We start from the raw sequence: 27,184 nt of genomic DNA, 5'->3' as shown, positions 1-27,184 counted from the left end.
GGTTGGTTGGGTGGGTGGTTGGTTGGTTTTTCAGAGAAGGTAATGCACAGCTTTTATTAACATTTATTTCTTGATGCCCATTTCCCCCCAAAAAGGAACCACTAATCTAGAAGAACTTAGGTTGGCAAGAAATAGGTGATTTAATTGTATACAGACTATTTTGATTGCAATTAAAGTCCAAGGGAACAGATCTGACAACTCAGCCATAGAGAATAAAGTCCTCGGATGCCTTATTTTGATGAGTGTGTTCACCTGGAAGGACACTGGAGCATTGCACCTTCGCTGTGACATTTGTCCATTTAAAGTCCTATTGGCTTATCGTTGCCATTTTGAGAATAAAGAATATATTCACATTGTAGGATATTTTAGTAATCAATCTGTACTAAATGATACCGGAGCTCTTACATAGGCATGTGAAACAAAATTAGGAACTCTAAAGAACAAATTCTCTCTGTAGAGAGAGGTGGTCAGAACCTCTACAAACTGTGTAATCGAGACAGACAGAACCTAACGGCTAGAATGATCACTTAGTGGAGTTAATCTCACCTTGCTTTATACAGAGAAAAACTGGGTCTTTAAAGATGTATTTATAATTCTATGTAAGAGGGTGGGGTATTGCAGCACATGAATACAGGTGTCTCATTGGCCAGAGGTGTCAGATCCACCTGGAGCTGGAGTTACAGTGGTTGGGAGCTACCTATGTGAGTGGCAAGAACCAAACTCAGGTCATCTGAAAGAGCAGTATGTGCTCTTAACTGCTTAACTATCTCACCATGCCAAACTTGGATTTCTTTAATGATTTTATTTAATTAACTATTAATGAGTGTTTCTCTGTGTAACTCTAAGAAAAGAGGCACAAGATTAAAACTGAATGACATATACTAAGAAAAAGCATCTGTCACTGCATGACTTTGCTAATCATTTGTATAACTTCTTCTTGCCCCAGGAAATCATCAGATATGCCGACTGGTCAACCAGCAGCATAGTTTGCATTGCCAGTGGGACCAACCTGTGCGCTACCATCGAGGAGATATCTTTGAAAATGTGGACTATGTTCAGGTCCTTTTCTTGGTCTCTTCTAATTCTTACTGTCACTTGTGTGTAAATAATTTCATGTTTTACTCTTTTGACTTCTTGTAAATTCAATTGCTAAAGTGTGTGACTACCATTTAAAGCTTTTAAGATTTTTACTGTTTGTTATGTGTATGACAGCAGATGTTGTTGTCAGTTATCAGTTGCATGGATAACATTGCATTTCCCAAAGTACTAGCACTGTGTCTACACGCATGTACATTTGATTCTTTTCCCCTTTGCTATAGGAGCTAGAATTGAGCTGTTAATGACTATTTAACTCAGTTTTAATTTAGCCTTCTAAACCTTAGTTTTAATTTAGCCTTCTAAACCTTCCTCACGCTTCAACCCTTTAGTACAGTTCCTCATGTTGTGGTAACCCCCAACCATAAAATTACTTTATTCTACTTCATAGCTATAATTTTGCTACTGTTATGTATCATAATGTAAATGTCTGATATACAGCCCCTAAGGGGTTATGACCCACAGATCCGCTGTTCTAAGGTAGAAGAGAGAATGATCTCTTTTCTAAATTCCCATTATATGGCCCCTCCAGAAATATGAACAAAATTATGTTATACTAAAAGAAAAAAGATACTTAATAAATACCATTGCTAGGCACATGAGCTCTCTTACCTGACTCTGTATGCATATATACAGAACACACATAGTCGTGCACACTCATGCTCATGCAGGCATTCTGGGTTGTCTGTTTTGAAGGAAGGAATATGTAAATACAATTATACTGAGTGGTACAAAACTGTTGCTGGGTGAGAGATATCAGGAGCGTACACAACCAGGTCAACAATCATAAAAAAGACATCAGATGTAAAACCAGCACTTACCGTATCTTTTATAAGACCCACCGTGAGCTGTCCTAGAGAATTTCCTAGAATCAAACTGTTAAAATAAGAGTCAAGAAGGTGTTTCTAAGGAAACAAGCCATAAGCAAATTTGAGCTAACTTTTAAAGATTTATTTTATGTATGAGTATTCTACCTGCATGTTTGCCTACATGCCAGAAGAGGGCATCAGATCCCATTGTAGATCGTTGTAAGCCATGATTATGTTTGCTGAGAATTGAACTCAGGACCTTGGGAAGAGCAGCCAATGCCCTTAACCTCTGAGCTATCTCTCCAGCTCAAAACTTGAGCCCTTTAGTTTGAAAAACCCCAGACAACATTAATAGTAATAGTAAGAAACAAAGATAAATAGGCCTTTCAGGAGGGGCAGCAGCAGTGTGGGGCAGGTGCTCCTCTGACTTCTGTGGACCAGTTGCTAGCATTCATCCATGGTTGGCTTTCAAGACAACTCACACTACCAAAGCATGCAGCTCCCTGGCATAAGCATTTGAGGAAGAGAGAGGGAGGTATAGAAATATGACTGAAATCCAGTATGACTTTTGGATGTCCTGGTGGTTTGGGGACTACCGTGGACCAGTATCTTTTCAGTTATCTTGAATCTGTATAGCAGAAGAGTGTGTTCCTATTCATAAGACCTAGAGCTGCAAATTCAGTATGCTCACGCTTTTCTCTCATGTCCTTCCTTTCCCATTCCTCCTATGTTCCTTTTCTCATTCTCTGTATAACCAGTAGAACTATGGTATCTTATATAGCAAATGATTTATCTTGGTTTGGAGAAAGGCTGTGTTGGGGAGGGGAGGTATGGGTGTGGGTGTGTGCGTGTGTTTGCGTTCCTTTATTTTTCTTGTTCCCTCCCTTTAGCTCTAAAGGTTATATTTGCACTTGGCAATCATCCATAATCTCTAAATGACAGCCAAATAAGACCCTTAAAAATACTTTAAAACTTTTTATTGTTATTTTTCATGTGTATGAGTGTTTCGCCTACATATACATATTTTGTATCATATGTGTGCCTGGTGCCTGCAGAGACAAAGAGGGTATGAGATACCCTGAAACTAGAGCTACAGAGGATTTGTGAGCTACCATGTGAGTGCTGGGATGCGAACCAGATCCTCTCCAAGAGCAGAAAGTACTCTTAAATTCCTAGGTGTCTCTCTAGCCCCTAAGAATATTTTCTTCATCTCCCTTAGTTCTAACCTCAGTAACTAATTTTATAGAATAATAATCAATTCAGTTTTGGCAGGGGGAAGAATAAATCACCTAATGAGTTTATCACTGGATCTAAACTAGAAGCCATGAAAAGGAGTTAAAGGACAGGAAAGTAGTCCGTGCTTCTTCTTCTCTGTGGCAAAGCTGAGAGCTGAGGGAAAGCTGTTAACTATACTGCAGAGCCACAGGAAAATCACTGTGGGGACATAGTTCTGAGAAGTAATTATCCTTTTGCTTCTGACCTGCTTTCTGAACTTCTGTTAGGCTACTGATGAATGTTTACTAGGTTTCAGTTAAAGTAAAATCCCCCTCATGACCCCATTTCGAGTCACAATTGGATTAAACTTTTCCTTTTCTAGTTTGGTGATGATTCATCAACCTCCAGTATGATGTCCGTGAACTTCGATGTTCCTACAAATCAGAGTGATGTCAGCGAATCTGTCAGGTCTTCCCCTGTAGCCCATTCTGTTCTCTGGGTCTGGGGCCGTGACTCTGATGCATATAGGGTAAGTATGTAGAGACTGATGAAGGCATTTTCTCCAGCAGACACGGTCTAATACAGCAGTGGCACTGCACTGCACTGATTAATGTGGCCTGACTATATTGAGCCTAGTGCAGCACACATTGAATAAAGTTACTATTAAATGGAAGGCATTCTGTTAGGGAACTATGGGTCAGTAAGCTCTTCCCTGAGTTCCTCACAATGAACTGGGACAGATATAAGCCCTGATTCCAGTTCTGCATGCTGGATATAATTACTAGCCTGTATCTTCCTCACACAGTCAGTACTCAATGTTAGGCTGATACTAGGATGTACTAGATAAGCTTCATTTCCTGTTGAAACTTTATGGTCATAGAAGATGCATACAGTGAATACATTGGTAAATGCATTTCTAGGCTACCATGAAGATGTTGTATATTAGCTAAGTTGTATGCTAGGGCATGAGGACAGAAATGTGTACTTTTTATTTACCATTAAAATATCAGAATTTAATTGGATATTTATTCTAACATATAATTCAGCCATTAGAGCTAACTATTATACAAATTCCTTAAAGTATGGTAGCTTCAAAATATTAGTAGGCATTTATATGAAGAAAGATGAACATTTTACAAATTGCTAAAGAAATTGTTGGGATGCTGAGACAAAACTATTGCTTGAGCATTGGAGTTGACTTACTAAACAGATTATTAATTTTGGGCATTTAGCCAAAGAATTTAGGCTGGGATTTGTCCAACGATAGGGTAAATTTCAGGCTCAGGTGACCCAAGTGGCCAGTGACATTTACTGGTGACTTATTTCCTTCCTTTCTTATGGTGTCAAGCACATGACTGGTTCCATCTGGAAACTTGATGGGATCCATCTAGGTAACTGGACAGCAGGGCTTTTGTTCATATGGACTGAGACTACTTGCTTTTCTTCCTAGTAATGGCACTCATCTGTCCTTGTGTCTCACTGACCCAGCTAACGTAGGCCTGCCCTGCACCTGGCCAGTGTGCGGTGAATCAAAAGGAATAAATCATACTAAGAAATGGTAGAAGGAATATTGTAAGGTCGGGTAGAGTATCCATACTCACCTGAAAATACTACTTTTCTGTTCATTCATTCTTGTATACTGTCTTAGTTGGTGTTCTCTTGCTGTGAAGAGACACCCTGACCAAGGCAATGAAAGAAAGCATTTTATTGGGGGTTTGCTTACATTTTCAGATGGTTAGTCCATTATCATGGGAGGGAACATGGCAGCAGCCATGGCAGGCATGGTGCTGGTAAAGTATTTTAGTGTTACATCATGATCCTCAGGAAGAGCGAAAGACACTGAGTTTCCCATGAACTTTTGAAACCTCAAAGCCCACCCCTAGTGACACACTTCTTCCTCAAAAGCCATAAATTCTAATCCTTCTAATCCTTTCAAATAGAGCTACTCCCTGGTGACTAAGCATTCGAATATATGAGCCTATGGGGCCATTCTTACTCAGGCCACTACAAATATCTCTAATTTGTTTTAATATTTTTAGATTTATTTATCATATTTTATGTATATTAATGTTTTCCTGCATGTATATATGTGCATTACATGCATGAAATACCTATGTAGGCCAGAAGATGGCATTGGATTCTGTGGATCTAGAGTTAGAAACAGCTATAACCTGCCATGTGGGTTCTGGGAATGGAACCTGGGTCTTTTAGAAGAACAGTCAGTGCTCTTAACTTCTGAGCTGTCACTCTGACCCCTAGTATACCTAAATATACCCTAGTATGTCTAAATTCTTTAACAGTTCATTTAAAATGATAAAATGTTGAGTCTAAAGTAATCTTTGAGAAGATTTGTTTCTTTCATAGGACAAACAACATATTCTTTGGCCTAAGAGAGCAGATTGTACAGACAGCTATCCCAGAGTTCCCCTTGGTGGAGAATTGCCAACATACTTCCTGCCTCCAGAGAACAAAGGACTCAGGCAAGTGCAGATGGATTTGACAAGCACCTGACTCTGCATGATTGTCTCCTGGCGGTTCTTTACGGGTACCAGCCTTGGACTTGAAAGTTAAGTCTTTGTCTTGAACTCACCCAAACTTGGAAAATATGAATCTTGTTCCTTTTTCTTGTGCCAGGATCCACGAACTGACCAGTGGTGATTATTCTTCAGAAGAGGAGGCTCAAACCCCTGACTGTTCTGTAACTGACTACAAAAAAAGCCACACTCTGTCCTACTTAGTCAAAGAATTAGAGGTCCGCATGGATCTGAAAGCCAAAATACCCGATGACCATGCACGCAAAGTAAGGCTCATTTAGGCTGCTCTTTCTTGCCGTCCATTCTGGGTGACTTCAGAAGCCTCTTAGATGGAACAGAAACTTGACGGAAGGGGCTGGTTTTCAGTGAGAAGCTCAAGTAGCATAAGAAATGGCAAGGTGACTGAGATGTCAGCCACACTTCTCATCAACACAGACAGCATCAGGAAATGCTCTGTGGGCGGCAGTGCGCAGAGTCCAGCTAGGCACTGTAAGTGCCTCTGACCCGGAGAGTTCTGTCTAAAGAAGACCACCCTGGCTGCTTCAGTTTAGCTTTGCACCCTCTGAACCTCCACAGGCTTGTATAATTAGACCTTAAAAGTTTTCCTGCACTGGCCTTGTCAGCCTTGCTTTGGATCTATGTGAGATCCTTAGGAGTCTATTAGTTTGATAGCCACCCAGGAAATTATATTAATTCTATTTCCTTTAGTTCCTATTAGTTGTGTATGACTAAGGGTACTTTATTAATATAGATGACTAGATATGTACTCCAGAGATAATATATAGACTACAGTATTTTGACAAATATAACTACTCTAAAACTACAAATGAAATAATAATTATCTTTTTGTAGGAAAACAGACCATGGTAACTAATTTGTCTGTTGTTGTTGTTATTTTAAACTGAGTATAGGTACTACTTAGTTCCCATTCCCTAAAGCAGGAAAATGACCATTTCCCAGGTACTGCTATGGGTTCTTAGAACACAAAGATGATTAAGGCACGACTTTTCTTTAGTGTTGCTCACAATTACACAAACATTACAGAAGATAAAGTAGCTGAACTGGGCGGCTGGTGCTTTCCAGCTTGGGAAGAGTGAGAGTGTTAGTATATCCGATATTATTTGTTATTGATTCTGGATGGGGGGGTATATTACTGGACAGACAGACAGACAGAGGAAATAGAGAGAATGTGTGTACATCTTTTAATTTTTATAGTTGAAGGTAACTAGAGTATATATATGAACCAGTGAATACTTGTTGGTATGTTAATATACTCATATTGTATATATGATTATACATGAGTAATTGTTCTTAGGGATATTGAGATGCCTCAGTGAATTAAATGTTTGCCACAGAAGCATGGGGACCTGAGTTCAGAGTCTTGCACCTGTGTAAAAAAGCTGAACAAGGTAGTGAGTGTTTATAACCTCCCATTTGCTAAGGATGAATGGAGGCAGGAGGATTCCTGGCATTTACTGGCCAGCTGGTCTAGCCAATCAGTAAGTTCCAAGTTCAGCGAGAGACTGTGTTTCAAAAAATAAAGTAGGGAGTGACAGAGGAGACATCCAGCATCAACCTCTGACTTCCATATGTCATACACACATGTATTCACAGAAACACAGACAAACAAAACACAGACATGCACAAAAGTAAATTCTGAGGCACTCATGTAAGGAGCGCATTATAGAGATTCTTCTAAGTGTCTTCTTTGTTATTTTTAATTGAGTCATTATTTCTTTGGATATTTTCAGATTTTACTTTCCCGTATTAAAAACTATACTGTCCCAGAAGAAGAAATTGGATCTTTCTTGTTTCATGCTATTAACAAGGTAAGTCATTTGTTTGGGGCCTCTAAAACTTAAATCCTTACTAAGTGGAACTGAAGTTTTTAATGTATTTGTTAAAGATTCTATTTAGAACCAGTACTCTACTTTTTACCTAATGGAACTACTTTGTATTTTCAGCCAAATGCTCCTGTCTGGCTCATTCTGAATGAAGCAGGCCTGTACTGGAGGGCAGTAGGGAATAGCACTTTTGCTATCGCCTGCCTTCAGAGGGCTTTGAACTTAGCTCCAGTTCAATACCAGGACATTCCTCTTGTCAACCTGGCCAACCTTTTGATTCATTATGGCCTTCATCTTGATGCTACGAAGTTGCTGCTGCAAGCCGTGGCCGTCAACAGTTCCGAGGTGAGTCTCTCCACTCGCCTGCTCACAGTCATTGTTACGGTGGGAATAGCTTGGCTTACAGTGAGCTTTGATTCTGTCTAGGAGGGATATAGAAAATGTCAAGTTTGCTTAAACAGTAGAATTTGCATACTTCAAGAAAAAAAACAAATATTTTATTTTGATTATTTATATATTTTGAGATAGCATCAGGCTTTGTAGCCAGAGCTCCCCTCAATTCATAATTCTCCTGCCTCAGGCTCTTGACCCAGGATTACATGCATGTACCACTGTGCTAGCTCTTTTCAGATTTGAATGAGTAAAACTGACAATTCTCATTTCTCTTCTTTAAAATTTACATGTAAATAGAAATTGTATAGCTATGAAAATAGGCTATCACTCTATGTCTGCCTACAACAGCTGGCTCTCACTCTCCCACTCATTACTGAATGCACCATGCTCAGTATTATATTATTTTATAGATATAATATTTAATTTATAGATATAGTTACACCATCTGATGTGCACAGTTAAACAGTTGTTGTAGTAAGAAACAATAATCAGGAGACTGGGACTGTAACTAGTGGTAATGTGAACAACACCCTAGGTTCAGTGCCAAGGGGGCAGATAATGTGCTACCATGCCTAGTGTAACTGCTTTGTGATTCTTAGTTCTTATTTTTAAGGTTCCACTTTACGTTTACAGAAATACAGTTGTAATAGATAACCAATTAAGTTACTCTTACCTAACACCTGAATGATTATATATTTTATCTTCAGAGAATTCTTTAAAAGAGATGGGTGTGAATAGCTTAGGTTTGTTTAAGATATCATAAAACTAAATTTTAAATATAATAAAATGTTGCCCAATAAGAGTTCAAAAATTGCCAATTTTTAAGCATAATTTTGTAATGTCTATAATTTCCAGCAGATCTAGGTGCTAGTAAGTCCATCAGATACCATCCAGTGCTTGCTCTGTAGCAAACACAGTGCAGTGAGAACAAATGATATGCTTGCACTGAGACATAGTGACATAGGCATGCTCATGGAAGGCCCAGTGCTTCCTGTGTTCTCCTGCTGCTGCTACAGCTAAGGCAGCTGAAGAAGGAAGAGCTGAGCTCTTAGAGATGCTTGTCTTTCTGTATTTACAGTGTAGTTACATTTAGTTGTAAAGTGTTGTGGCACTGATACAAAATAAAAAGAGAAGTCAGTGAGTCAGGGTGAGTATAGCGGAAGCAGAAAGGCACCGTAACCAGCACTGCCTCCCAGCCGTGTGGCTAGAAGTGTGGACCCGGGACCAGGAAGTCTGCAAGCATTTCATAGTGACCCTGAAAAGCCTACTGCATTTACAAACTGCTACTATATAGTTTTAAGACCATTAATTTAAATGGTTATAGATTATCATGCCATGTCTTTAGGTAACTGACATTCTTAAAAACTATTGTTGATAACTGTTTCTACCAGAGCCTTTTCTATATCACAGATAACTATCTTAGCACTAAAATAATAAGTCAATGAAATAGTAAATATTTTGATAGCTCTGGTACCTTTCCCTGCTAGACAGTCCAGCAAAAAGTTTGGGCCAGGACATAAGCAAGAGCTACAGATCGACATTGCTCTTGGTCTTCATCTTAGCTGTACACTTCATTTGTTTTCCTATACTGAATTCTTTTAACTAGATTTAGACAACATCCAATGTTTTACAAAAGTATCATCTCAAGTCAAACAAATGTTTTACAACAATATAGCAAAATCATCAAATCGTTGGTTTTATCAGCAGAGTAGCCTTAGGAGATAGACTTTTTCCCTTGATAGATGAGTTAAGTACACACAGACTAAAAGGCATCAGAACTTACCAGCCTAGATTTGAATCTGAGGACCCTGACCATATCACACTCTTAGCAATAGTGTAGTGCCCCTGAACTAACATTTATAAAACTGGTTTGCTTATTTTAAAATGCAACTTCTTTGCTTTAACATTTCTTAGTCTTTTATTTAAAAATGTTTGGTTTTCTAAGATGATCTCATTATAGTAGTTCACACTAGCCTCAAAGCTCTTGATGGTCCTCTGCCTCTCAAGTGCTGGGATCCCAGGCATGTACCACATGTCCAGTTTAGGAACATGAACTAATACTAGACTAAGTAAAATAAGCTACAAAAGCTCATTTTATATGTTCATGTTGGAGAAGTCGCTGTTTGATTCCATTCCTATGAGCTTTGTGAAGAGCAAAGTTAGTATGTGGTGGTAAAAGTCACACTATGTCAACAATGGCTGCTTTGGAGATAGGACTGGGAACCTCTGGGCTACTGCAAACATTCTAATTGTCTTATATAAGGGGTTGGGTAGCACTTACAAGGATATGTTCATATGTAATAATTCACTGAGTTACATACTTAAAACTAGTTACAAGTTTTAGTGTTTTTTTTTAATCTTTATAATAGCTGGTGTAAATAAAAATGAACTAATTAGCTGTAGCCTTTAACCTAAAAGCTCAAAGAAGTATACTGTAAAGGTTTCACACTTTTCAAAAACCAACAGTTCATTTACATTCTTCTGATTTCTTTTTTCTATTCTTTTCAGCCCTTGACCTTTTTGAGCCTGGGAAATGCTTACCTTGCTCTGAAGAATGTCAGCGGGGCACTTGAAGCCTTCAGGCAAGCCTTGAAGTTAACCACCAAATGCCCAGAGTGTGAGAGCAGCCTGAAGCTGATCCGCTGCATGCAGTTTTACCCTTTTCTGTACAACATCACCTCTTCTGTTTGTAGTGGTAAGCACCTGATAAATGCTAGGAGCTCAACCAGTGTTGCTTTCATGATCTAAATAACAAAGAGATGGAACTTCCTCCAGGGTTTTAGAAAGCTAACCCTAGCTGTATAGCAAAGAAATCCATTCATTAATTACTGGAAATGCCCTAGTAGTTAAGGTTCATTTCCAGACCTTAGCTAAGAAATACTGACTAATGTTTATAGTGGAATTGTATTTTCCAGAGTTTACATATTTTCTCTCCCATAAATTTCTATTTAGCCCTGCCTGATATTCATAGTAAAGGAAATTCATGAAGCCATATGTGTCATGAGTATAGCTCTACATACTTATCCCTGAAAGCAGCTTCTTGCCTTTCAGAGGAGTGGTTCACCTTTCCTGCACCTTTTCAGTAGTGATGGTACATCACAGGGTCCTTTCTTTTTATGTGGAACTGCCTTGGTAGAGCTGATGTAAAACTTAAAAGTCACATGAACCTTCGATTTAAGGAAAAGATTGTCTGTTTTACATTCTGCCTTTGAACAACAGCCTCTGGGGAGATGGGGGAAAGCACAGATCTTCAGCACCTACCCAGCATTAGGTGGAACAACAGTTTTCACTCCACTGATTGTCCAGATTATTGTGAAAGGTATTCTAGTTCTTTCAATAGTGATACTAAAAATTGAGCATATCTGATACCCATTTGATATGACTTGACTTAGATGATTTATAATAAAACTTAAGACCAGAAACTGGTTTCCTGGTTCACTTTACCAGACTGCCTCAGGATTCTGATGGAATTGAGAATAAATGCATTTGCACTGTTAAATACCAAAGTCTCTCAGAACCATAAGATAGGTCAGATGCCTATCAGCGTTGGGCATAATCTGAATTAGAGTTCACGTGAATACTGAAAGCCTGGATAGGATTTTAGTAAGGAATAGTCAAGTGGCCAGCACTGGAGTTACTAGGTTCTTACCGACTATACTCTGCCATACTTTCTGATCCCAGAAAAGTAACATTATTACCTATACAGTGAACGACAATAAAAACTGCTGCATACTTGCGGAGAAAACTAAGTGAGGTATATATCATAGAGTGGGTAACTGTATAAAGGTAAGCCTTTAGAAATTGATAGTAGGGCCAGTGACATGACTCAGCAGGAAAAGCATGTGCTGCCAAGCTCAAAGACTTGAATTCAATCCTCTGAAACCACATGGTAGAAGAAGAGAACCAGCTCCCACAAATTGTCCTTTAACCTCCACGTGTATAACTTGACATGCGTATGCACACATACGTACAATTATACACATGCACATATTAAATGAAAATGAAATTTTAAAGAAATTTGTTATAAATACAAAGTATTTAGAGCTTTCAAAGCACAAGTGTTCATCAGAACACTTCATCTAGAAAATGTGGGCTTTGGATATTGCTGGTTAACCAAGAAGCCTCATTCTTCTTACCAAGGGTCTCTTATTAGAGAAATCCATGACCTTATGTTCTTCTCCCTTACCTCTCTTAAAAATTTGATTCTTAGTGGTCACATAGTGGTGACCTTCTTCTAAATACTCTTTTCCTTGTACTAACATTGCATATTTGTGCTTAGTGTTGTTTGTTATTTTGTTTTGTTTCTTGCACTTTCTTAATTCCTATGTCACTCCTGTCGGCAGAAAGAATCTAGTTGTGATGATCTTGCCCCTGAGGCCTAACTTGTACTGGAACAAATAACATGAGATAGATCTTCATCAGATGTGGAGCATCTTCTGGTCTAGATTATCTCAATGACATCCTTGGGTCCACTATAACTAGGAAAGAAAACAGCTTAGCTTAGAAGAGGGACTACTATCATTCTTTCAGAGAGAACTCATCAGCAAAAATTGGACAAGATTCATCCCCTTTTACCCAACTAGCCGTATAAACCATGAAGCCTCTGCTCTGCTGGGCTTCCATTACTGGAACAGGCTCCCCTGCCATTCTGCCTGAGATGGTGATGTGGAGAAATGTGACAGTGTCTACCCAATAGCACCACCATAGCACTCCTAGGTATGAAGCTCAGTTATCTCATGAAGTGGCCATTACCAAATTTTTCCTTATTTTAACAGACCCATTTCAAGTATTTTTTTTTTATATTTACAAGGGCCTGATTATTTGAAAATATTTTTTATTAGATATTTTCTTTATTTACATGTCATATGATTTCTCCTTTCCCCTCCCCCCCAAAAAAAACAAAAAACAAAAAACAACAAGAACCAACTCCTGTTCCCTTCCCCCTCCCCCTGCTCACCACCCCACCCTCTCCCACTTACTGGCCCTGGTATTCCCCTACACTGGAGCACAGAACCTTCACAGGGCCAAGGGCCTCTCCTCCCGTTGATGACCAACTTGGCCATCCTCTACTGTACACATGCTACCAGAGCCATTAGCCCCACCATGTGTACTCCTTGGTTGGTGGTTGAGTTCCTGGGAGCTCTGAGGGTACTAGTTAGTTCATATTGTTGTTCGTTCTAAGGGGCTACAAATCCTTCAGCTCCTTGGGTCCTTTCTCTAACTCCTTCATTGGGGACCCTGTACTCAGTCCAATGGATGGCTGTGAGCCTCTACTTCTGTATTAGTCAGGTATTGTCAGAGCCTCTCAGGAGACAGCTATATCAGGCTGGATTGTCCTTCCTTCAGTCTCTGCTCCATAGTTAGTCTCTGCAATTCCTTCCATGGGTATTTTGTTCCCCCTTTTAAGAAGGAATGAAGTATCCACCTTTTGGTCTTCCTTCTTCTTGAGTTTCTTGTGGTTTGTGGGTTGTTTTTCCTGTATTTTGAACTTCTGGGCTAATAACCACTTATCAGAGAGTGCATACCATGTGTGTTCTTTTGTGATTGGGTTACCTCACTCAGGATGATATCCTCCAGATCCATCCATTTCCCCAAAAATTTCATAACTTCATTGTTTTTAATAGCTGAGTAGTACTCCATTGTGTAGATGTACCACATTTTCTGTATCCATTCCTCTGTTGAGGGACATCTGGGTTGTTTCCAGTTTCTGGCTATTATAAATAAGGCTGCTATGAACATAGTGGAGCATGTGCCTTTATTACATGTTGGAGCATCTTCTGGGTATATGCCCAGGAGTGGTATAGCTGGGTCCTCTGGTAAAATTATGTCCAATTTCCAGAGGAACCGCCAAACTGATTTCCAGAGTGGTTGTACCAGCTTGCATTTCCATCAGCAATGAAGGAGTGTTCCTCTTTCTCCACAACCTCTCTAGCATCTGCTGTCACCTGAGTTTTTTAAGAAGACTTAAAAGGTTGAATTTTTATATTTCTCATTATTTCTTTAAGAATTCTGTAAAATGCATCATGATTCTGTTAACCCCCAACTCTTCTCAGAGCCACTCTCCCTTCCCTTCCCAACAACTGTGTGCCCCTCCCACATCGAAGCTGACCAGGTATTCTCAGATGTGTGGTCTTCCACTGGAGCATGGTCAGCTGTTCAGAGGCCGCACTCGTAGAGCAGAGCTTTCTCTAAGCTGTTCTCTGGAAAGGAAATGGAATTTCATGCCTAGTTCCCCTCTTCATGCTGGGATTTGGTCTGCTTTAGGCTGGCACAACCATTGGGAGTTCAGATGTCTAGCTGGCCTGCTGTGTCCAGAAGACACTGCTTTCTTGTTGTGTCTTCTATCTCTGACTCTTACTCTTTCCACTCCCCTTCCACAATGATCCCTGAGTCTTTGAAGTGGGCAATACATTATATGTATTCACTTAGGACTGAACCTTCTGAAGTCTTTTATTCTTTGTTCCTTGGCCAGGTGAAGATCTCTGTGTCGGTCATAGTGAGGGTTGAGAGATGCCTTGCTGATGAGAAGTCATTAGGAGATGATTTAATATTTGCGTTTAGCAGGATAATAGTAATACATTCTTTCCTAGGGCCTATGACCTATCTAATCATACAGGCTGGGTTTTGTTGTTGTGTTGTTTGTTTTGTTTGTTAGTTAGTTAGTTTGTTTGCTTGTTTTGGCCCATAACAGTGCCAGGTATGGGTTTCATCTTGTGGTTCAGGCCTTAAATTCAATCAGAAAGGGGTTGGTTATTCCCACAGCCTTCATGGCACTGTTGCATCAATGGGCATGTTTTATAAGGTTGACAGCTTAGTGAGGTTGATGACTGTTTTTCTCCTCTGGATGCTACTACTCAAGCTAGCCAGTAGGGATAATGCTTCCAGGTCAGTACTGTTCTATGACCAAAGTATGCAGTTTCTTCAGCAATACAGGATTACCATCAGTGCACAAAGATACATGTTTACCTAAAAATATTACACCAGCTTGTACAAGTTATGAGTAAATAGTCTACAGAATAAGTCATAAACAAATATCAGTATATCTTAGAATTTTAGACAAGTTTCTATATAATGTGTGTTTGAGAGCCTTTGCAATGATTTCCAAATCATGTTTATGAACTTCAGTTGCTTGCTATGTATAGGTGAATTACCTTATATTCTTTTCATAGCATTTCTGTATCACATGCATTTACAGAAATATCTCTTTTATAATGTTTCATTCTCTGGGGTTTTAGTCTGTTTTCTGCATCAGGAATTGCTGTAGATTTATGGCTTGCTGCACACAGTGTTCTATAATTTAGATTTTAAGAAGGCAATGTTGCGTGTTGCTGCCTCCTGCAGACTCCGTAGCTTATACCACCTGCACCTGAGAGCCTGCACTTCCCCACTTTCCTCACAAGAACTGCTGAGGAAGAGGCCATTTTTTTTAGATATTTTTATAGATCCAGTTTGGAGACAACTTCAATATGTAATTAGGCCGTCTCCATTTGTTTCCCCCAAATAATTTAAAACTCTTTAAGGACAATTATGGTTACCATATAATTCTTTTGACATATATCTGTGTGATAATGAAAGAATAAGAAAAAGGTTGTGACCTTCTGTCTAGAAACAAAGGTTATGACTTGCCCAAGTCAAAAAATTAGTCAGTTGGGCTGGAGAGGTGGCTCAGCGGTTAGGAGCACTGACTGCTCTACCAGAGGTCCTGAGTTCAATTCCCAGCAACCACATGGTGGCTCACAACCACCTGTAATGGGATCAGATGCCCTCTTCTGGTGTGTCTGAAGACAACTACAGTGTACTCATATACATAAAATAAATAACTCTTTTTTTAAAAAAATCACTCAGTAAATATAACATTAACCCAAGCCTTACTGTCAACATATGTAAACCATCTCTGCTGCCATACTTGGGGAGTTCATGTTTGTAGATTCTTGTGACATTTAATGAAAGCAGCATAACTGCTGTATTTTTAGTATCATCTCTTAAAAGGAGTGTGTGCATACAAAAAAAGTATGACTTTCACTAGATTATGAAACAGCAATGACTACAGGTCTACGCTATTTCCATCTGGGATGCTACCTTGATGATTCTGGGTCTTACTCATTAGTTTGCTGCATGTGAATTAGTTTGCTGCATGTGAAAACCTTGGATTTTATACAGAAACTGGTGACTGTACTTGTATCAAGTCCACAAGCAATGCTGTTCTCAGCCACCTTAGATTTTATAGGCAACATTTTTATCTCTGGGGCAGGCAAGATGGCTCAGTGGGCAAAGGACTTTTTTTCAAGCCTCATAATTTTAATTGGATTCCCCAAGACCCACATGGTAGAAGGAGGGAACCAATTCCCAAAGTTGTCCTGGCCTCCACACACATGCATCTAACACACACACACACACATACCACACACACACACACACACACACACACACACACACACACAGGTGGGGGGCAGTTATATCTTGTTAAAACATTTTTATCTTTAAAAATACATATATATTTTATATAATATAATATAATTAATATAATACAATATAACCGTATAATAGATTGTGATGACCACTGCTTTTTATCTCATGCTGTGAAAGACAGTGAATATGTGCATGCCAACTAGTTTTATGTCAATGACACAAGCTAAGGTTATTTGGGAAGGGAAATGTCTTATAGAGAAAATGACTCTGTAAGATTCAGGTGTAGTCAAGTCTGTAGGGCATTTTCTTAATTAGTGGTTGATGTGGAAATGCCCAACCTCTTGTGAGTGGTACTACCCTTGGACTAGTGGTACTGGGTGCAGTAAGGAAGTAGGCTGAACAAGCCATGTGGAGCAAGCCAGTAAGCAGCACTCCTCCATAGCCTCTGCATGAGCTCCTGCCTTCAGGTTCCTGCCTGGCATTTCTGCCCTGACATCCCTGCATGAGAGACTACAAACTATAAGATGAAATAAGCTACTTCCACCTGCACTTGCTTTTCATCGTGATGTTCTATCACAGCAATAGAAACCATAACTAACACAATATGTAAACACTTCCTAGCTGTTTAGTCTTAGGTGGGGTCTTGCTCCATAGCTCCACCTACACTTAAACTTGGATCCTTCTGCCTTAGCCTACTGAGGGCTGGGTTACAGCAATGCACCACCATACCCAGCCCTCTTCTTGAACTATAATGATAATCTTTTGTCCTATATGTAATTTATTTTCTTTTGAGGAATGATCCTACTGACCCTTATACAAGCTCTTTCCACAATTCTTCCTTCTATCAGTATAGATTACTAACCTGGGCTGGGAGTTTAGGGTGATAAAGTACCTCTGTATAATGTACAAGGTGCTGGGGTGAGGCCCCAACAAAAAGAGGTGAAGAAACAGAGCTCCAGCCAAATAATATCTAAGGAAAGTTAAACATGAGAAGAATTGTGGTGGCTGTGTCTATAATCTATTGCTTACCCCTCCCCCACACCCCTCACACAGTGCTGGGAATTCAAGCAGGTCCTCATGTGTGCTCAGCAGGTATTACATAACTGAGCTGTTTCCATAGCAGTGATAGTGAAAATCATCGTTTTTACAATTTTTGATTTGATTATTTATTTGTTATTGTGTGTGCATAGAATGTGGTAGGTAGGACACATGTACTATGGCACACATGTGGGGTCCAAAGGACAACTTTTTGGAGTTCTAGGGATCAAACTTGGGTCACTAGGGTTGCATGTCAAGTATCTTTACCCAGAATCCTCTCACTAACCCATGAATATAATCTTTAAGCAACAAATAGCATTTGATTTCTTTCATCTAAGTAACTTACATGTGGCTTTTTTTTTTTTTTAATATATGTGAGTACAATGTTGCTGTCTTCAGACACACCAGAAGAGGGCATCCGATCCCATTACAGATGATTGTGAGCCACCATATGGTTGCTGGGAATTGAACTCAGAACCTCTGGAAGAGCAGTCAGTGTTCTTAACCACTGCGCCATCTCTCCAGCCCCCTACATGTAGCTTTTTTATTTATTCAACTAATACCATGTGCCAGACAATATTCTAGGAACTAGAAAGAAAGTAAACAAAAAAAAAAAAGCTCATCTCTTATGAAGTTACATTCTATTACCAAGAAATGGGGGGTAGATGATAAGTGGAATTATGTTGTATAGGAATGCCACTGTGGGGAAACAGCACAAGTGTGTCAGTGTCATCCCATTGAAGAAATGACATTTTAGCAAAGACTTAGTAGAAGTTATAGACTCTAGGCTATACCAGCCACATGGAGGGTTTCAGATGGAGAGAGTCAGTGCAAAACCTGGGAGAGGATAGACAGCCGGTAAGCAGATGTGGCACACCAGAAGTGGAGGGAGAATGCGAGCTTCATCTTTATTTCATGACAGGTTGTTTTAATACATGAGGCTTTTATTCCAGAAGAAAGATATTTGGAAGGTTTTGAACAGGAATGAAGTGATTGAATTTACATTTTAACAGGATTCTTCTGCCAAGAATAGACTGTACTGTGGTGGGGTGAGGGTAGAGGCAAGAAGACCAGTTAGGGTGATATTTCCAAAGTATCCATGAGATAGCTGAAAGACGGCTCAGAGAGAACTGCTTGCTGCATAAGCCTGAGGGCCTGAGTCCAGATCTGTAGCACCCATATAAAAGTCAAGTATGGTGGCACATACCTGCAACCCTGGCACTAGGGGGTTTGCGGTAGGATAGTTGGAGCAGATCACACACACACAGCACTAAATAAATGTAATTAAAAATTAATTTGATTAAACTTCAGCTTAAATATATCCGCTGTGCATAGTGATGTGATTTCTGTCCTCACATCTGTGTCCTATGAGGAATCACTAGACCCAAGGCCTGAGAAGTTATAAAATTACTAAGTCTGAAGTTCTTATTTTAAGATGCTATCTTAAATTTACTAAACTCAAGAAATTCAAGACAATTTACTGAACCCTAGAAAGTAAAGCCCAGTTCGCATTTGATGGCCATGCATCACATCCTTGCTATAGGAGAGAGGCAGCCTGCTGCTCCCACCAAGAACCTCTGTTGGTGGGCCCTGTCCCTGTTCATACTGCTGCATGTCCATCGGAAGTGCAGGAGCGGGATGCTCCGTTGTTTCCTTTCCTCGACATCAGCTGATAACATGAAGTAGGAGACAAGCCAGAGCTTGTCCTCTGTCTTTATTGCCTCCGTACACACACTGGACCTCTTCTCTCACGGCCAGGCCCTGTCAGCTGGCCTCTTTGGGCTACTTCTTTTTACCTCTGCTCTGGACTCCTCCAGATGCCTCTAGCTGTTATCTCCCTCATGTCTACAATGAAAATCTTCTCCTTAACCATACCATGGTGTGATCACAACGGTTTATACACTTTCATGTCTGCTTTTTATAAAGTTTAGAAACTAAACCAAATTCTGGCATATAATGAATACATTGCATGTAGTCTGCCTTCTTCAGTGTGTATGTACACATGTCCACTCCAAATTCCTAGTTTTATGTATTTACATGTGTTTGGTAGCACCACAACCTTGCATCCTCATCCCACAAACCAACCTAAACAGCTTTGAAGGCCTATCTCTGCCCTGTAACTTATATGGTCCCTATTTTGTTTGTTTTGTTTTGGTATTGTTGTTTTCTGAGATGTAGCCCTGACTGACTGTTCCAGGTCAAGATACATTGCTTTGTAGACCAGTTCTGGCTTTGAACTCACAAAGCTCAAACTGCCTCTCTCCCAAGTACGGGGATTAAAGGTCTACACCACTGTGCCTAGCTCTTGGTCTGCTAACTATGTGTGATATAACCAGTCACTGTGACCCTGCTGCCTGAGAGCAGGAACTAAGCCTGCTCACCTCCCTGGCCAGCATGTCCTCTGTCCCTTCTGTGTTTCCTACACTTACTTGAGTGACAGCTTATTACTCAAGCAAACAGGATAAACAGTAGTAGCTGTTAGAAACAATGGTAACAAGTAAATAAGTTGTTAGATCCCTGTTTATCCAGGGTGCTCTGTAGAAACCATGTCTCATATGCAAGTGTCCATAGAGAGCCTTTAAGTCTACAGTTCCTGCCTTAGGAGGAAATAGAAAAACAATACTCTTGTCTCACTTGCCCATGATAAGCTAACAGATATTCTCCCAACCTGCTTCCATTATTTTTAATTTACATTGCGAACAAATATCTTTTTGAACTCAGATTCAGAATTAGTATCTATGAATAAATCAGGAATCCTAGGGATTCAGCTGAGCTTAGTTCCTCAATATCCTAGCTTGAAGAATAATTCCCCAACTTAAAGTATGCCAGGTTTAAATTAAAAATAATAATGGCTGCCAGGCAGTGGTGGCACACACCTTTAATCCCAGTACTTGGGAGGCAGAGGCATGCGGATTTCTGAGTTCGAGGCCAGCCTGGTCTACAGAGTGAGTTCCAGGACAGCCATAGCTACACAGAGAAACCCTGTCTCAAAAAATAAAATAAAATAATAATAATAATAATAATAATAATAAATAATAAATAATAGCCATGGTTAGTGGTTGACTTCCCCATATGGTTTCTGGATGGAAAGTCTTCTCAAAGTAATTTTCTTAAACATCTAATGAATGAATGCTACTAACTAGAGAGATGATCTGGCCATGCGCAATTCTAAAGGCAGAGGTTGGATTTCATCACTGACTGGTTCTAACAGCTGTGCTGTATATCATTCTGTCTGCACTGACGCTGACCTTGATTCCTCACTTGGTCATTTAAGGAAAGGCCATGTGGCAGGATCAAGAGGCCATATTTACAGCCAACTCTTTGTTTTCTACTCTATGACAATAGAGATAAATTCAACCCCAAACAGACAAACACTTCTTCAACTCTCCTTAGGATAGAATTCAACACCAGAATGTGGAAAATGATGGGCACACAGAGAGACACATACACGTGCATGCACACACTTAAAACACAGAGAGAGACATGCACACACACATGTGCGTATGCACACATAGACAGACAGACAGACAGACAGACAGACACACACACACACACACACACACACACACACACACACACACGCAGGGTCCCATGCTTTGATTCTATTTTTTCTCCTTCCCTATGCTGTCCTGACTCATTCACCTCACTAGGAGGGAATCCCAGTGTGTGTCCGTGATTGCCAATTTCAAGTGTCAAAGATAGCTCCTTTCTCTCTGGCAGTACACTTTTAAGGTCAGTCAGCACATAACCATTACTTTAAAGTTCTTGTGAAGAATTTCATTGGGCAGTAATTGCTGAGTAAGAGATCTAAGGAAGCATTCCTGCTGATAAAATCATTTCTTTTGTTTTCCCCCAAATAGAGAACAGCACAGGGCAGAGGATTGAGGCATCTTCATCAGTTTCTCAGCTCCAGTCCTCATCACCCGCCCCCTGTGCTCTATGTACTCCCCGTGCTCCCTGTGTTCCCTGTGCTCCCTGTGTTCCCTGTGCTCCCTGTGTTCCCTGTGCTCCCTGTGCTCCCTGTGTTCCCTGTGTTCTCTGTGCTCCCTGTGCTCCCTGTGTTCCCTGTGTTCCCTGTGCTCCCTGTGTTCCCTGTGTTCCCTGTGCTCCCTGTGTTCCCTGTGCTCCCTGTGTTCCCTGTGCTCCCTGTGTTCTCTGTGCTCCCTGTGCTCCCTGTGTGTTCCCTGTGCTCCCTGTGTTCCCTGTGTTCCCTGTGCTCCCTATGCTCCCTGTGCTCCCTGTGTTCCCTGTGCTCCCTGTGCTCTATGTGCTCCCTCTGTTCCATATGCTCCCAGATGCAACACTCTGAGTTCTTACTTCAGCAGTGGGTTTGTTAATGTTTCCTGAGAGTCTCTGCACAGAGGGGCAGTAGCTTATCTCGTCTTTCCAAAAAAAGAAACTTGACAAAAATAGATAGTTGATTTGCTCACGTTTGTGTGCTAAGGCTTTAACTAAGGCAGAACTTGATTTTCTGGCATGGAGTGTCCATCCTGATTTCTAAAAACTGAGGGTATCAGCCGGGCAGTGGTGGCGCATGCCTTTAATCCCAGCACTTGGGAGGCAGAGGCAGGCGGATTTCTGAGTTTGAGGCCAGCCTGGTCTACAGAGTGAGTTCCAGGACAGTCAGGGATACACAGAGAAACCCTGTCTCAAAAAAAAAAAAAAACTGAGGGTATCCAAAGGCCTGTCACCTCTCACCTCTCCTGACACAAAGGCATCTGTTGCCAGTAAGGATTCTTCCTTTACTCCAGCAGCTTGCCCCTTAACTCCAACATTAAAGCCCAAAGTCCACCATAGTTAAAATTTCCTGGTAATATTTTCAGTCCTTTTATGTAAGAATGGTGAAGCACTGAAAGCTGTGGTTTTCTTCAGGGAGTGATTTATTTTGTTACTTTTTTTAAAAAATTGTTTACAAAAAGAGTAAGTAAGAAACAATGATATAATTTGTTTTTAAAACATTCATGGGGTGTTTCTGGATTATCTGCTTATAAAACAAAATTCAGTTTTATAACTGCATAATTTTGAGTAGAAGGGTAGGTAGGAAAGACTCAAAAATCCTATTGAGAGTATCCCATCTCTGTTAAAGAGTAATGGACTCCATTTTCCCCTCAAGTGCCTTAAGTCTAACTGATCCTAGGGGAATCCTTCCTATGAGGTGACTTATCTCACAGCCAGAAGAAGGAGACTACTGAACAGTGTAACCCAAGCTGTTTGAGCAGGGCCAGAGGCAAGCCTTGGAATACTCCATTGTTCACAAAGCCCACTTTTCTCTGATCAACTTTGCCTTCAAATTCTCACTCCCATCACCAGTCAGTTTAGTTATCGTGTCTTGAGAATTCACTGTGCTTGAATGCAGTGTACTTGTTTGGGAGGGGAAAGGATCTTAGCAGGAGCAGGATTTGTATAAAGCTCTGATGCTTAGCAGGAACTATGAGGGTGCTGTTGGGCTTTACTGAGCTAAGTATAGACTGAGCTTCCTTCATGTGGTCTCTATCCTTAGGTAGATGCACTCACTCTTACAGTGTCCTCAGAAATACAAGGTTACTGTGAGGCTGTCTTCTGACAAGTGCCTTGCGGCTCAGAGGTGCCAAGCAGTTGGAGCTGAGCTGGTTGCTGTTTCTCAGACTGGTCTTCGTCCAACATTACTCCACACACACACAAACACAGGCACACACTGGTGTCAGGCCTATACCTCAGTAACTTCTAGTAACCAGAACGTTATACTAAGAGATTCTGCAGTGGCCAAAGCTAAAAGACCTTGTTTTAAAGTCCAAGCAGACCAGCACTGTTTCTTGTTCCTTTGTGACTTTTCACAGAGTCAGCACTAATAAGTAACAACTTATCCTACGCTCACAATGATCTCACTCTTAACATCTAACTCATAACACGTGAGTGAAGCCATACTACTTTTAAACGCAGTTCACAGATGAGGGGACTGATACACAGAGGTATTGAAAGTAACCCTGCTTTATAATACTGACACTTCTGGAGACAGACTTTGCCCTTAGGAAATCTGGATCCAGGCTGTGTTCCTGACCACAGTCACACCAAAAGAACCGACCCATCTTCTCCATGACTCCAGCTGGAGTTACTTGGCTGAGAGTTCCAGAATCTTGCTCCATAGCCTCACCTTCCTGATACTGGCATTATAAGTGTGGACTACCACACTGCCACAGATTTATCTTCTCATGGAGATGGTAATTCTCATTGGGGAAAGGAAAGTAGTCTTCTAGGAATTTGGTGAATAGAATTAATGAGAAGAAAAGAGGTTTGCCTAGCTTTAGAAATGACAAGAGTGCCTGAGAACTTAATTTACACCAGGCAGTGGTGGCACACACCTTTAATCCCAGCACTTGGGAGGCAGAGACAGGCAGATTTCTGAGTTTGAGGACAGCCTGGTCTACAGAGTGAGTTCCAGGACAGCCAGGGCTACACAGAGAAACCCTGTCTCAAAAAACCAAAAAAAGAAAAGAAAGAAAGAAGGAAGGAAGGAAGGAAAGAAGGAAAGAAAGAAAAAAGAAAAAACTTAAATTTACTCTGAAAAACTAGCCTCAAAATCAGTTGTGCTTCTTTCCCTCAAAAGACTTAGACTTTGACAATGAGTATTGACTCTTTTCCACAACACCATTCTAAGCTAGGTCAGTATCAGTAATCCCAGTGTACAGCAGATACTCCACACAGAGAAAAGGAGTTGAGTTGTAGAAGCGCCCACAGCGGTTCCAGGAGCAGAAGTGCCTCCTTGGAGTTCTGTGCTTAATGAGATTGCTCTACAGTTTCTTACTTCTGAGAAAAAGAAGATTTAGGATTAAGTGCAAATGCTTGTAAGCAATTCCAGGGTGTTACACATAGAATGCTTGTCTTTCACCTGGGACCTTGTTAGGTAAAGCATTTCACTTATCATGATGTTCTTTTTATAAATTGTGGGATACATTTCAAGGTTAGTCTAAGCCATAGAGTATCTTCATTTTTACATTAGTACAAAGTAAATGTGATGTATACAAGATACTGTTGCTACTTTCTCTGTGTGTGTATGCATGTGCACATGTGTGTCTGTCTGTCTGTCTGTCTATCTATGTATTTCATCAGAGTCTTACTTGATGCTGGCCTCAAACTCATAATCCTCCTGCTTTAGCATACCCATCTATCTTGGGTGTTGTTTTGCTACACTAGGTCCAGTACTTCCTTATCTTTAATAAGAATATAATCTACTTGGAAATTAAATCATGTTTTTCAAGGCTTGTTAGTTCTCTGAGTTGGAGTAGAGGTGTACTGTGATCTAGAGAACACAGACTGTAGCTCTTTCTAAAGTATTTCACTAACACACATCACTCACAGACGACTGGAAGTATCGTTTTAAAGTTTTGCAGCTTAAGTCGCCAGTAAGCCAGCTATTTAGACAAATCACAGTTAACTCAAAACCATTCTGTTGTTTTAACTACTGACATAAGAAAGCTAGCATTAATAATTCTTAATCTTTTTAAAGACTTTCTAAAATTATGTGTATGTTGTGTTTGTGTGTAGATAGTGCCTAAGAAAGTTAGAGGCCTTAGATCCTCTTGGACCAGGAGTTGCATGTGGTTGTGAACCACTGGACATGGTGCTGGGAGCTGAACTCGGGTCCTCTACAAGATAGTTATGTGCTCTTAACCTCTGAGCCACCTCTTCAGCCCCTGGAGTTCTTTATATTTAAAGCATTTGATTTTCGTTGAGCTACTCTGATGCTTTATACTGCTAAGAAGTGGCTCATTCAAAATAACCTCCTGCTTTTCCTTCCCTCCCCTCTTCCCTCTGGGGGATGCTTGCTGGGCGTGTGATGTGGAGGGAAGGCTGTCTTCAGCCCCACAGCTGCTGCTTCCCTAGAGTGTCCCGGGTTGATGCTATTCAGGAAGACCAATTTTAGCTTTGAGGTCTTCTGAAGATCACACCTTACAGTTGCCTCTGAGACATCTTCTTACTGCAGACATTTAAAATGATGAAATATTTCTACAGTAGGAAAAGGGAAAGAGAAGCAAAGTGATGTGAAAGGTAGCTCAGAAAATCGAGTAGGCCTTTGCTTTGATAATATTACAGTTTACACGACAGAGGTGAAAAAGGACTTAGGTGGATCCTTACCATTAGTATTTCCTCTTTGCTTTTAATAGCCATGCTTATTTCTATCCAAATCAAGGCTTGTCTCTGGAAATGTGAAGTTCTTCACAGTGCATGCAAGTCACTTGAGTGTGGAGAGTTGTCCATATTGCATTTTATTTCAGTGTTGTTATACTTAGTTCTCTGTACTTAATTATTCACACCAGATGGTAAGAACACAGGCAGATACCAGTTGGTGTCCTCTGTCCTCCGGGGTAGAATGTAGGGAGTTTACACCAGATGGTGAGAACATAGGCAGATACCAGTTGGTACACCCTGTCCTCCAGGGTAGAATGTAGGGAGTTCATACCAGATGGTGAGAACACAGGCAGATACCAGTTGGCACCCTCTGTCCTCCAAGGTGGAATGCAGGGAGAAAATGCCTATCTCTCACTCCCCATCAGCTGTCCATGGACATATGTGTGCACACACACTGTGTGAGGTTGGCCTCCCAGACACAGGGAGGACTCCTGTTCCTTTGGCCCAGTGCACCTTCTTTTTTGCTGTGATGCTCCCTTCCATCCTGTCTGTCAGATGACCTTCTCAGTAGAGGACAACAGGTGTCTATGCTGCCTTCCATCCTGTCTGTCAGAAGGCCTTCTCAGTAGAGGACAACAGGTATCTATGCTGCCTTCCATCCTGTCTGTCAGAAGGCCTTCTCAGTAGAGGACGACAGGTGTCTTAGTCAGTTTCTATTCCTGCACAAACATCATGACCAAGAAGTAGGTTGGGGAGGAAAGGGTTTATTCAGCTTACACTTTCCACACTGCTGTTCATTACCAACGGAGGTCAGGACTGGAACTCAAGCACGTCAAGATACAGGAGCTGATGCAGAGGCCATGGAGGATGTTTCTTACCGGCTTGCTTCCCCTGGCTTTCTCAGCTTGCTTTCTTATACATCCCAAGACTACCAGCCCAGGGATGGCACTACCCACAAGGAGCCCTTCCACCCTTGATCACTAATTGAGAAAATGCCTTACAGCTGGATCTCATGGAGGCATTTCCTCAACTGAAGCTCCTTTCTCTGTGATAACTCCAGCTTGTGTCAAGTTGACACACAAAACCAGACGGTAGAATAGATCTGGCACAAATTCCAGATTTACCACATAGCTTACTTTGAATTATTATTATTTTCAGTAAGAATCAGTCTCCTTGAATCTAAAACAAAGATACTGAACAGTTTTTATAAGGGTTAAGTGGGAGGATTAAAATCACAAAGCACTTCATAAATCCTGGCACGTTTGCTTGCAGTTCCCCTTCTGGAGGCTTAGTGGATGCTTCAGAATTGAAACTATGGTTCTGAAAAGTGTTTTCTTGGAAGGACTTACTTGGCACACCATGCTGCCTCAGCATTGTTTCTCTTCTATTTGCTATCTTCCCAAGCTGCTTGTAAGTTTCTTGAAAGCTCAAACTCTCGAAACCAAATCTCTGGCTTTGGCAGCATCTTAGCTGTGTGTGAGAGGCATTGCAATGGAAAGTGACTCCCTCAGTCTGGAGTCATGCTTGAATGTCCTGATTAAGGAAAGACACATATATCCTTAACCAAATGGTCTTCTCTAATAAGAAATCTGTGGTTGGTGGTTGAGACCCTGGGAGCTCTGAGGGTGCTACTTAGTTCATATTGTTGTTCGTCCTAAGGGGATGCAAACCCATCAGCTCCCTTGGTCCTTTCTCCAACTCCTTCACTGGGGACCCTGTACTCAGTTCAATGGATGGCTGT

The 27,184-nt window shown here is 40.7% G+C and overlaps 1 protein-coding gene across 4 annotated transcripts in view; it reads left to right on the top strand.

Moving 5' to 3' along the window:
- The window catches only part of Ttc17 (tetratricopeptide repeat domain 17), a 114,321-nt gene that overhangs the window by 38,082 nt on the left and 49,055 nt on the right, over positions 1-27,184 (top strand). For all 4 annotated transcript variants that reach the window (XM_031371120.1, XM_031371119.1, XM_031371122.1 and 1 more), the window contains exons 10-16: positions 947-1,059; positions 3,502-3,648; positions 5,484-5,599; positions 5,754-5,919; positions 7,405-7,482; positions 7,618-7,842; positions 10,399-10,585. In XM_031371120.1, the coding sequence (XP_031226980.1) occupies positions 947-1,059; positions 3,502-3,648; positions 5,484-5,599; positions 5,754-5,919; positions 7,405-7,482; positions 7,618-7,842; positions 10,399-10,585 (1,032 nt within the window). The remainder of the gene's footprint in view (positions 1-946; positions 1,060-3,501; positions 3,649-5,483; positions 5,600-5,753; positions 5,920-7,404; positions 7,483-7,617; positions 7,843-10,398; positions 10,586-27,184) is intronic.

This window comes from Mastomys coucha, unplaced genomic scaffold (genome assembly GCF_008632895.1).
Source record: "Mastomys coucha isolate ucsf_1 unplaced genomic scaffold, UCSF_Mcou_1 pScaffold15, whole genome shotgun sequence".
Classification (NCBI taxonomy): domain Eukaryota; kingdom Metazoa; phylum Chordata; class Mammalia; order Rodentia; family Muridae; genus Mastomys; species Mastomys coucha.
Note: the sequence above shows the minus strand (reverse complement) of the source record. Positions and strands in the feature narration are given on the sequence as shown.